The sequence below is a fragment of the Centropristis striata genome, chromosome 19, assembly GCF_030273125.1.
Source record: "Centropristis striata isolate RG_2023a ecotype Rhode Island chromosome 19, C.striata_1.0, whole genome shotgun sequence".
In the NCBI taxonomy this organism is placed as follows: domain Eukaryota; kingdom Metazoa; phylum Chordata; class Actinopteri; order Perciformes; family Serranidae; genus Centropristis; species Centropristis striata.
This window is the reverse complement of record NC_081535.1, coordinates 34,832,531-34,845,845: the sequence shown is the minus strand read 5'-3', so window position 1 is coordinate 34,845,845 and position 13,315 is coordinate 34,832,531. Positions and strand designations below refer to the sequence as shown.

General features: G+C 37.8%; 1 protein-coding gene across 1 annotated transcript; it reads right to left on the bottom strand.

Annotated features, from left to right (window-relative positions):
* Positions 1-935: 935 nt before the first annotated feature.
* On the bottom strand, positions 936-11,767 carry c19h2orf42 (chromosome 19 C2orf42 homolog). Its single transcript, XM_059358218.1, has 9 exons — positions 11,675-11,767; positions 9,445-10,667; positions 9,076-9,174; positions 8,493-8,582; positions 5,133-5,237; positions 4,148-4,255; positions 3,526-3,626; positions 3,219-3,381; positions 936-1,614 (listed from the first exon to the last, which is right to left on the bottom strand). Exons 2-9 carry the CDS (start codon positions 10,616-10,618, stop codon positions 1,382-1,384), a joined length of 2,073 nt encoding a protein of 690 aa, XP_059214201.1. The 5' UTR covers positions 10,619-10,667; positions 11,675-11,767; the 3' UTR covers positions 936-1,381.
* Positions 11,768-13,315: the final 1,548 nt, after the last annotated feature.

The following is a 13,315-nucleotide window of genomic DNA, read 5'->3' as shown; positions in this document are numbered from 1 at the left end:
TGACCCTTGACATAATAAATCCGCTTAAGTCACACACTTGACATAGGCCATTATCTTAAAGGGGTAAAATCACATGATCTGATAAACTGATGGAGGAGATTTTACCATAGGTGGCTATGAGGATGATTTAGGAAAAAAAACAATTTTGATAAAAAATGACTGAGTCGATTGGCTGTTACTCCACTTTAACCATTCATTAACCATTCATTAACCTTGTTGTCCTGTTAGTTTCTGGTTGGTTTTTCTCTCAGACAGATTCTTAACAACCTGAAGCCAGTTCTAGATCAGATACCATTACTCCCAATAATAACAGCAAAAAAGTGTCTTCTCTGACTAGCTAGCATTTAGCCACTGACTCCAGAAGAACCACTCCACATGACATCATCACAGAATCCACATAACATCTGGTTATTTTCTACAACAGGTTTGTTTTGGTGGCACTAAGAATAAATCAGACTTTAAACTGTGTGCTGTAGTTAGAAGATGACCCACATCATTCATGGTGACAACCATTACAAACTAGCTTCTTTAAAAGAAATGCTAAGAGGCTAACTACGAGCCAATAAGGAGAGGGCTAGTTGGGTAAAGAGCCAATCACAATACAGGGAACCAATCAGCCAATCAGCTTTCAGAATGTGAATTGTAGTTTTCTCAGAGGCAGCACTAGACACTGTGAGAACCAGACTATCACATCAAGATAAAGCATATTTAAAACCTCATTCAAAATGAATTCATGCATTCATCTAGAATATATTATTTTTAAATTACACTAAAAACACTTTTTTATGCAGCACGTGGGGCTCTAAGCAGGTATTATTTACCATGGTTACTATTTATTATTAAGTTTTAACTAGAATGGCACAAAAATATCAACCTGGGAAGAAAATGAATCCATCCATCATTAAAAGACTAATAAAGAGACATTTTCTCCATTAAAGTGCTTTATTTTCTTTAAGCTTTCAGCAGAACACAAATCCTTCTCTGAGAAGTTTGTTGAAAACATACAGGTGTTCACACTTAAAGGAAAAGTTAGGAATTAGAGTACAGGGAACATTTTAACAAAACTTTAGCAAAAGTTCCTCATTTGTAGTTTCTTTAAATAAAAAAATGAACAAATATATGCAAGAATACACTGTTTTTGTTATTCGTGGGTTTGTTATTATGAATATTTAGCATTAAGTATCAGACATTATGATGAGTGCTTCACTTATAAACTAGCCTGTTTAGATATGCTGTTGGTGAATATTATCCTGTGATTCATAAGGCTGATTGATTATCTGTACCATAATATAACATGTTTATATGGAGTGAGTCAGAAACTGTCTATGTTAATATTAATATCAGAGAGACTGTTTCTGTGATTAATAATTAAATTAAATAATTAGACGACCACCTGCAGGATCTCCACAGCTTTGGATTGTTTGGGTTGAACACAGTCCGACTTGTTGCGACTTCCTCTCTCCGGCGGCGGCGTCTTCTCTGCGTTCTCCGTCTGGCCGCTCTGCTGATGGCCGAACTCAAAGCTGAGACGCAGCTCGCCCATCTGGCAGCGAGGGAGAACGTCCGGGATCCACTCGATCACAAACGGGCTGGATCCCTTCTGATCCGCTGGGCCTGCACACGGGACAGAGGAAATATATATCATATAATAATATACTAATATATAATATACTAATATAATAATATACTAATATATAATATACTAATATAATAATATATAGTATAATAATATACTAATATAATAATATATAATATATAGTATAATAATATACTAATATATAATATACTAATATAATAATATATAGTATAATAATATACTAATATAATAATATATAATATATAGTATAATAATATACTAATATATAATATACTAATATAATAATATATAGTATAATAATATACTAATATAATAATATATAATATATAGTATAATAATATACTAATATATAATATACTAATATAATAATATATAGTATAATAATATACTAATATAATAATATATAGTATAATAATATATAATATACTAATATAATAATATATAGTATAATAATATACTAATATATAATATACTAATATAATAATATATAGTATAATAATATACTAATATATAATATACTAATATAATAATATATAGTATAATAATATACTAATATATAGTATAATAATATACTAACATAATAATATACTAATATATAGTATAATAATATACTAATATATAATATATAGTATAATAATATACTAATATATAGTATAATAATATACTAACATAATAATATACTAATATATAGTATAATAATATACTAATATATAATATATAGTATAATAATATACTTCTTGGTATGATGCTTCTGGTTCAGGACAGACAAACTGAACTTATATTTCTCTCAGAGATCCTCTGGTTGTCTTGGTAACGTGTTTTAGACACTTAAAGCCTGAACACCGTCTGAAACCTTTAAGTGTTTTCTTAAAGTTCAATCACACTGATAAAGTTTACGTTCATCATCATAATTTTGGGTTTTGAACCAACTTCACCGTCCAAAAAAGATCAACTCCATCATGTTAATTTCTCTGTTTTCATATTAATTACTACCACAACCAAACATGTTCAGCTGTTGGTCCTAAACTCTGGAATAATTAGCTGCTAACAATCATTCAGATCTTCCCCTCATTGATAATATTTAATATGATATCAAAAGACCTATCTATTCATTTATCACCATAAAAACATGCCTGGTCACAATCTGGCTTTTATTTGTTCTATTCTATTGGTAAATGGTGAATGTGGTGCACTTATATAATATAAATATATATGCTTTACCTCTTATAAAGATCTTTACACTCCGCTCATTCACCCATTCACACACACTCATACTGGTGTTAGAGGCGACCAGGGCACACCGATGAACGCAGCATCAGCAGCAGTTCAGGGTTCAGTATCTTGCTCAAGGACACTTCAACATGTAGTCGTGGTCGGGGATCGAACCACCAACCCTCCGATCAGAAGACGACCGCTCTACCAACTGAGCCCTATTGTATGGGCAACTGCTGTTTATTTGATTTTACAGTGACTTTCTCTGTCTCTTTGTGAAGCACTTCTGTTGTTTTTAAATGAATAAATAAACTAGACATGATTTGATAGAAACGGAGGATCAGATACTGTCAGACAAGCTTTTCTTAGCTTAATATCTTCAGTGTCTGGAGCTGAAACACTGACTGACCGACTTTGAGGAAGGTGCGGAGCTCCATGGGCCGGATGGCCTGGGGCCGGTCGGTCCGGTACCCGTCCGGTAGTTCTGGTTCAGGAGGAGGATCAGGACACCGGAAACGGGAATAAGAGCCGTCAACGTTCTTCACAAAGCTCTGAGAGAGCTCCAGAGGCAGCTGCAGGAGGAGACACGTTGGAATGAATGGAGACATTCAACATTGATTCTTGTCATCTATTGGTCAGCTTCAGGAGAACAATATTAAGATGTTTTAGTGAACAACAGAGAGTTTAACAACGTTAGCAGGTTTTAGAGTTTTTACCTCCGAAGTGTCAAAGATGCGTTTGACCTGCGCGGCGCTGGTGATGTGCCAGGTGAACCTGGAGAACGAACCCAGAGGAAGACCATCGTTCCTCACAAACGCTGACACACACACAGACACACACACACACACACACACACACACAGACACACAGAGACACAGAGACACAGACACACAGAGAGACAAACACACATTTGATCAAATATTTGTGGTTTGGAAGAAATAATTTCATCCTTTATGTTCAGTAATGTAAAAGAACTTCATTACAAGAAAAACTTAATTTAAAATTCAGTACCCAGACTCAACAACTTCATCAAAATATTCTTTTAACAAAAATATAAGTACCAAAACTAAAACTAAAAGTGACTGATGGAGGAAGACCCCTGGTGGTGATGCAGCAGCCCCAGATGTTTTCAGGTAAACAGTGTGATTATTAATTAATGTGTAATTACATCACTGATATAATGAGTAAAGATGCTGTTGAACCTGTACAGTGTGATTATTAATTGTGTGTAATTAAATCACTGATATAATCAGTAAAGATGCTGTTGAACCTGTACAGTGTGATTATTAATTGTGTGTAATTAAATCACTGATATAATCAGTAAAGATGCTGTTGAACCTGTGGTGAAGTTGGGCAGCCTCCTCTTCTTGGAGCCGAGCGACAGACGATGCTGCAGAGCGTTGAAGAACTCCTGAGGGACGAGGTACACCAGAGGCTGGGGCTTCCCTAAAATAAACAACAACAACATGTTTACTGCATGAAACAAACAAACAAAGACTCCAAAGATTAACAGATAGCAATAGTATATAAACAGTATACAGTCATGGAAAAAATATTAGACCATTGTTTTCAAAAATAGGTCACAAGAGATGATATCTAGTAATTTCTATGGTTTTCTTGATGGTGATTTTGGTTTTTATCAAGAAAACCATGGAAACGTCCAAACAAATACACCTTTAGTTGTTCCAGGCATTAAAATGGACAAGAAACTGAAGAAAACAAGGAGGTCTAATCATTTTTTTCTATGACTGTATTATATTGATGAGACCTGAGACCTTCCTTCATTTATTAACCTGTTGGCTGGTTTGAAAACGATGTTTTCTTCTTTTCTTTATTGCCAAAAATACCGTTTATCATAGAAAGAAACAGTGAAAACATGCATTATCATCAACGTTTCAACTTTCCATCCTGGAATAGTTTATGTTTGACGAATGCTTCCGTTCGAAAATATAACGAAAAAGGAATCTTAAAAAAAAAAAAAAACTCCCAAACAAATGTTATTTTATTATTTATCTTTTTTACCTGGAAACCCGTGATTGATTGATTGATTGATGTCAATCACAGCATCTGCAGTCTGTTTCTATGTAAATGGACACATTTTAGTGCGATAGCTATGAAATTCAGTCCATTACTTTAACTATTATATATATATATATATTATATGAAGTGGTGACTGGAGCTATAAATCATCTAACTCTCAACAAGAAAACCAAGAAAGTGTCATTTCTAAAATATCAAACTATTTCTTTAACACCGAACCAGAAGTTTAAATAAATGCTAAAAGATCAATCAACCTGCTGATTAGTAAATAAAGAACTTTCACCATCAAACTGGTAGTGCATGGTGTGGTGGATCCTCTCCGTCACGCTGGCGAGCCACGGCAGGAAACCCAACGCCACCGACCGCTCATCCACCGCCTGCCAGCTCCCTGACACACGAGCACAGGTAGGATTAATAAACTATCACACAAACACAGGTAGGATTAATAAACTATCACACGAACACAGGTAGGATTAATAAACTATCACAAACACAGGTAGGATTAATAAACTATCACACAAACACAGGTAGGATTAATAAACTATCACACGAACACAGGTAGGATTAATAAACTATCACAGAAACACAGGTAGGATTAATAAACTATCACACGAACACAGGTAGGATTAATAAACTATCACAAACACAGGTAGGATTAATAAACTATCACACAAACACAGGTAGGATTAATAAACTATCACACGAACACAGGTAGGATTAATAAACTATCACACGAACACAGGTAGGATTAATAAACTATCACACAAACACAGGTAGGATTAATAAACTATCACACGAACACAGGTAGGATTAATAAACTATCACACAAACACAGGTAGGATTAATAAACTATCACACAAACACAGGTAGGATTAATAAACTATCACACAAACACAGGTAGGATTAATAAACTATCACACAAACACAGGTAGGATTAATAAACTATCACACGAACACAGGTAGGATTAATAAACGATCACAGAAACACAGTAAGGATTAATAAACTATCACACAAACACAGGTAGGATTAATAAACTATCACACAAACACAGGTAGGATTAATAAACTATCACACAAACACAGGTAGGATTAATAAACTATCACACGAACACAGGTAGGATTAATAAACGATCACAGAAACACAGTAAGGATTAATAAACTATCACACAAACACAGGTAGGATTAATAAACTATCACACAAACACAGTTAGGATTAATAAACTATCACACAAACACAGGTAGGATTAATAAACTATCACACAAACACAGTTAGGATTAATAAACTATCACAGAAACACAGTTAGGATTAATAAACTATCACACAAACACAGGTAGGATTAATAAACTATCACACAAACACAGTTAGGATTAATAAACTATCACAGAAACACAGGTAGGATTAATAAACTATCACAGAAACACAGGTAGGATTAATAAACTATCACACAAACACAGGTAGGATTAATAAAATATCACACAAACACAGGTAGGATTAATAAACTATCACACAAACACAGGTAGGATTAATAAACTATCACACGAACACAGGTAGGATTAATAAACGATCACAGAAACACAGTAAGGATTAATAAACTATCACACAAACACAGGTAGGATTAATAAACTATCACACAAACACAGGTAGGATTAATAAACTATCACACAAACACAGGTAGGATTAATAAACTATCACACGAACACAGGTAGGATTAATAAACTATCACACAAACACAGTAAGGATTAATAAACTATCACACAAACACAGGTAGGATTAATAAACTATCACACAAACACAGGTAGGATTAATAAACTATCACACAAACACAGGTAGGATTAATAAACTATCACACGAACACAGGTAGGATTAATAAACGATCACAGAAACACAGTAAGGATTAATAAACTATCACACAAACACAGGTAGGATTAATAAACTATCACACAAACACAGTTAGGATTAATAAACTATCACACGAACACAGGTAGATTAATAAACTATTAATTAATAGATTAATAAACTATCACACAAACACAGTTAGGATTAATAAACTATCACAGAAACACAGGTAGGATTAATAAACTATCACACAAACACAGGTAGGATTAATAAACTATCACAGAAACACAGGTAGGATCAATAAACTATCACACAAACACAGGTAGGATTAATAAACTATCACACAAACACAGGTAGGATCAATAAACTATCACACAAACACAGGTAGGATTAATAAACTATCACACAAACACAGGTAGGATTAATAAAGTATCACACGAACACAGGTAGGATCAATAAACTATCACACAAACACAGGTAGGATTAATAAACTATCACACAAACACAGGTAGGATTAATAAACTATCACACGAACACAGGTAGGATTAATAAACGATCACAGAAACACAGTAAGGATTAATAAACTATCACACAAACACAGGTAGGATTAATAAACTATCACACAAACACAGTTAGGATTAATAAACTATCACACAAACACAGGTAAGATTAATAAACTATCACACAAACACAGTTAGGATTAATAAACTATCACACAAACACAGGTAGGATTAATAAACTATCACACAAACACAGTTAGGATTAATAAACTATCACACAAACACAGGTAGGATTAATAAACTATCACAGAAACACAGGTAGGATTAATAAACTATCACACAAACACAGGTAGGATTAATAAACTATCACACAAACACAGGTAGGATTAATAAACTATCACACGAACACAGGTAGGATTAATAAACTATCACACAAACACAGGTAGGATTAATAAAGTATCACACGAACACAGGTAGGATCAATAAACTATCACACAAACACAGGTAGGATTAATAAAGTATCACACGAACACAGGTAGGATCAATAAACTATCACACAAACACAGGTAGGATTAATAAACTATCACACAAACACAGGTAGGATCAATAAACTATCACACAAACACAGGTAGGATTAATAAAGTATCACACGAACACAGGTAGGATTAATAAACTATCACACAAGCACAGGTAGGATTAATAAACTATCACACAAACACAGGTAGGATTAATAAACTATCACACAAGCACAGGTAGGATTAATAAACTATAACAGAAACACAGGTAGGATTAATAAACTATCACACAAACACAGAAAAGAACAGTATTTTTTTTTGTCTATTTTTTGTTTATCTTTCTGTTTTAAGGTAGAACACCACCAACCACTTGTTTAGACTTTAAAGTCTGTAAAGCTTTTTCCTGTGAAGTTTAATTAAAAAGGCCTGAAATGTTAAAATAAACTGACTACAGTTTTCAACAGTGGATCAGATTAGAGCTGCAGGATTAGACAGAGACAGATGTCTACGACCATATAAGGCTCTAAGACAGAGAGACAGACAGACAGACAGACAGACAGACAGGCAGGCAGACAGGTCTGAGCAGCAGCAGACAGACAGGCAGGCAGACAGACAGGCAGGCAGGCAGGCAGGCAGACAGACAGACAGACAGACAGACAGACAGACAGACAGGTCTGAGCAGCAGCAGACAGACAGACAGACAGGCAGACAGACAGACAGACAGACAGACAGACAGACAGGCAGACAGACAGACAGACAGACAGACAGACAGACAGACAGACAGGCAGCACCTGGAGCCTTCAGCCCAGCGGCCCCGGGACCTTTCCTGTGAGCAGCCTTCCTGGACCCTCCGTCCTTGGCCGGCCCAGAGAGAGAGGACACTGGAGGGACAGGTAGGACAGGTAGGACAGGTGAGGGGGCAGGTAGGACAGGTGAGGGGACAGGTAGGACAGGTGAGGAGGCAGGTAGGACAGGTGAGGGGACAGGTAGGACAGGTGAGGGGACAGGTAGGACAGGTGAGGGGGCAGGTAGGACAGGTGAGGGGACAGGTAGGACAGGTGAGGGGACAGGTAGGACAGGTGAGGGGGCAGGTAGGACAGGTGAGGGGACGGGTAGGACAGGTGAGGGGACAGGTAGGACAGGTGAGGGGACAGGTAGGACAGGTGAGGGGACAGGTGAGGGGGCAGGTAGGACAGGTGAGGGGACAGGTGAGGGGGCAGGTAGGACAGGTGAGGGGACAGGTAGGACAGGTGAGGGGACGGGTAGGACAGGTAGGACAGGTAGGAAGAGAAGGACAGAGACAGACATGCTGTGGAGAACCATCCTGCAGTAATCAGTGATGATAAATATTTGAGATGAATGATGATAACGGACCAGAGAGAGACTCATCGAGGCGAAGCTTCTTAGTTTTCTGATGAGAGTTGACGGGATCAGCTGGTGGCTTCTCACTGATCACTCTGTTCTGCTGCACACCTGACAATCAGGAACACAGAGGAAAATAAACAACAAGAAACACAGAGCAACAGGTAAGAAACAACAGGTCATAATTAACTGAATAATACAGGAAAGGAATGGTTTGACATTTTTTGGAAATATAGAATCTGAATCTCAAAAACAAATGAAAATATGTGACTGAGTTTTTAAAAATGGTTTGTCTTTGCGTCATCGTTTCTATGGAGGTTTGCCTTTGTGTATGTTTGCATGTTTTTCTTTTGAAGCACTTTGTGAAGAAAGCGTTCCTACCGTTGGGCGTGTAGTCGATGAAAGCAGCGAACTCTGACGCCAGTTTCTCATCGCTGGCAAAGGCACAAACACAGGCGTAGAAGTGGAGGCAGGGTGGAGATGTGGCAGCAGCAGGAGGTGGAGGAGGATGGGAGGATCCATCAGCTCCTTTACTCCTTCTGCTGCTGCTGCTAACGCTAACGCTGCTGCTAGCAGCCTGGCAGGCGCAGTGGAAGAGGCTGTGCTGCTCCCTGCTGCTCCTCCTCTCGCTGGTCTTAGTCTCAGTGAGTCCTCCTGGACCCACCGTGAGGTGCAGCAGCCCCAGAGGATGCTGGGAGTCCGTGTGGCACTTCACCACCAGGGTGTCTCTGGCGACGCGCTGCACCAACGGGCCCAGAGACTCGGTGGCCAGGCGCCACAGCTCCTCGCGGGCCTGGACGGAGGCCTGCAGCGCCTCCAGCACGGAGCTCTTCAGGGTCAGCGGCGTGGCGCGGCTCCGGCACTCGATGGCCTGTTTGATGTGGACACAGAGGCTGTCGGAGGACGGTTTGGACGCGGCGGCTGCTGGTTCTGCCTCGCCTTGGTTTGACCTTTGACCCTGCCTGCATGAGGGCAGGAAGCAGCGTCCCAGGTTGATGCGTGTCAGCAGCGTGGCGCCGTCTCCGGTCGCTATGGCCGTATCCGTGGGAACGAGCTCCACGAAGCCGTGCTGCGTTGCTACGGCTCCTCGTCCTCTGTGACACACCGAAAACACCTGCACTCCTCCACCTGCGCCTCCTCCCAGCACGCCTCCTCCCCCCTCCCGCTCCTTCCCCCCCCTCTCCTCGCTGTCTATGATCACCTTCACCACCTCCACCGCGCTCTTCCTGCTGCTCCGGCCCGCCGCCGCCGAGGCGTTCCTCAGGGAGACGCCGCAGGCTTTGTTCTTGCAGCTGAGGCCGCGGGTCCCGTTGTAGACGCCACACTGGGGACACTTCCTGATGCCCCGCAGGGTCGCCCGGCCCAGGTTGGACAGGAAGGCCGGAGTAGAGGAGGAGGGCTTCCTGGGGTCTCTCTGCTTGGCTGCCAGGCTGGTCTGGGGGGTGGAGGTCTGGGGGGCGGAGGAGGTCTGGGGGGCGGAGGAGGTCTGGGCGGAGGAGGTCTGGGGGGCGGAGGAGGAGACGGAGCTCGCCGAGGACGACACTTCAGTTTCCATTTTAAAACTCTATGATGAAGAGTTTAGATGGAAGTGAAGGGACTCAAACCTGATGAAGAGAGAAAAAAACATACATTTCTGTGACTGAAGCAGCTTTTTCCAGCAGCTGAGAGAATCCTCTACACATAGAAGAGTTCATTTGCAAACAGATAAAATCCTTTAAAAAAATATTATATAGAATAATAAAAGTATATATATCATTTTGAAACATCTGAAATTTAAAATTTAAGATGTTGAAACAACCTAACAAATAAACTGCATATTTATATATTAAAATATATACTGTGCATGGATTGAAATCCAAAGACACATCTATCAACGAGGAACTCAAAATGACCAAAAGAAACATAAAACAGCTTCAAAGAGATTATAAAATGATGCAAACTATGACAACAGGAAGAACAAACACAAAGAGACACAAAGCAACTACAAAAACTCTCAAAATGATAACAAAGAGACAGACAAAAAATAAAAAGCTATAATGAGATGCAAAACTATGAAAAGGAGAAAACAACTATAAAAATATCAAAATGAAAACAAAGGCAGAAAAAAAGTCTAAAAGGACTATAAAAATGTGCTGACAACCACTAAAACTGCAGAAATAACTATACACACAACACAAAAAGTACAAAGGTAAACAAGATGAACACTCAAAACACAAACCAATGTTTGTCTTGCTTGTGTGTAGGAGGAGTGGTTCTGTTATCTCATCATAAATGTATGAATAAATATAAAACCTGACAAATAAACAGGTTTTAATCAGGACCCAGTGCAGAAGAATATATAGTAGTGGTATAATTATATCAGTATGGCAGCAGGAGTATAAAGTACTATCATACAGTGTGTGTAAAGTAGTACTATGTTTATTTAAACACAGTATTGGCATTAACTCATCTAAATTCAGATATGTGTCATAAGTTTTGAGTCCATTTTAACAGTTAAAAAGCCTTGTGGTGCTTTTCATGAGTCATGTATGAGTTAAATGCTGCTCCACCTCCAGGTAAACTCCCAGGTGAGTGTCACGCGACCTTGTTTGAGAGTAAATGTTTAAACTACCTGAGTCCAGCTCTGTTTGGTCGGATCCGGCTCGCTCTGGCCTCCTAAACCGTCTCGACCGTCGCCATTGCTCCTTACATCCCGAGCGCCGCACTGCGCCTGTAACGACACTCCCGATTGGCCGGACACGGTCACGTGGTGTGAAAAAGGGGGGCCGGCCTCTCTGGGAGCGCTGCATCATGGGAAGTGGAGTTCATGTGAATTGGCGGGTATATCAGTTTTCAGGTGTTTTATCAAAGTTTTTGGACTAAATTAAAACTATAAACTAATAAAATACTCTATAAACTCTATATCTATTGTAATGCAGTAACTCTGTGTATTTATATTACTTTACATATTTGTTTATGGCTATAGCTAATTTTAGCATGCTAACACTAAGCCATTAAAATAAAGCTAACCCAGGTAAAAACACTGATAAAAACTGAATTTTACTTAATTTTGGTATACTTGGTACTATATACATTTATATTTGATTAACCTGCACTTTAAAAATGAACTATATTATGTATTAACAATGTAATTAGTGTATACTTCCACATGTACTTGATTTTTGTACTAAGTGTGCTATTTCTGAAGGACTTATAATGTATTTAGTGTTTACTTCAATGTGTACTACTTGATTAATGTATTAAAAGTGTACTTTTTTGATGAACTAACAATGTACTGCACGTACACTTCCATATGTACTTGATTACTGTACTTAAAGTGTGCTATAATCACAGTTCATATTGCAAAATAAAAGGAAATGAGCGTTTCAACTGTTGTTTAAATGGTAAAAAATAATAATTGAGCCACTATGATGTGTAATGTTGAAAGTAAAAGTTTAAGAAATTGTTTTGTCCAAATATTAGTCCAATATAACGGAGAAAAGCAGTGCATCCTCACATGTGAAACCAGTGCTTTTTTGTCATTTTTGCTTAATAAAAATGCCAAATTATATTCTGTCCAATTATTTCAGTTTTACAGCTAATTAAGGTTCAACTAAAATTATGGTCCAATAACTATTGTCTCCCATTTTCCATTTATTAAGTACAAGATTACAGTTTTAAGTAAATTACAGATCCATAAATCATTAGATTTCCCAACATCACTGTCCAAATACATTCTCAAACATCTTCCCACAACCAGGAATATATTTCAGGTAGAATATTGAATCCTGAACTTTTTATATTTAAATCAAAATTTAAATATAAGTGGTATAAAAAAAATGGGATCAGCCTAAAAAGGTTTAACTAAAGATTTCTCATGTGGAGATTTGCTGCTTTTCCCTTTCATATGATATAAACTGAACATATTTAAGTTTCGGACTTTGATCAGACAAAACATTTTATGGACTAAATTGATAATTTAACCATAAAATGAGCAGATTGTTCTATAATAAAAACAGCCGCATATACAATACTGTAAATAAGATACCAAGAGACTTTAAGACTTTGGTAATGAAACAGAGAATTTAAGTCGTAACATTTCAGAAAAGGAACATGCTTGAGGAAGCCCATTTCCATCAGTGTGACAGGAAAACATTAAGATACTAAGTCTTTATTTTTGAGAAAATCATTTATTTTAAGATACAAGATCAGTTTGACAAAGTTTCTTTTGAAATAAGACATTATTTTTGCTGTTCTTAGTCATTACCTTGAG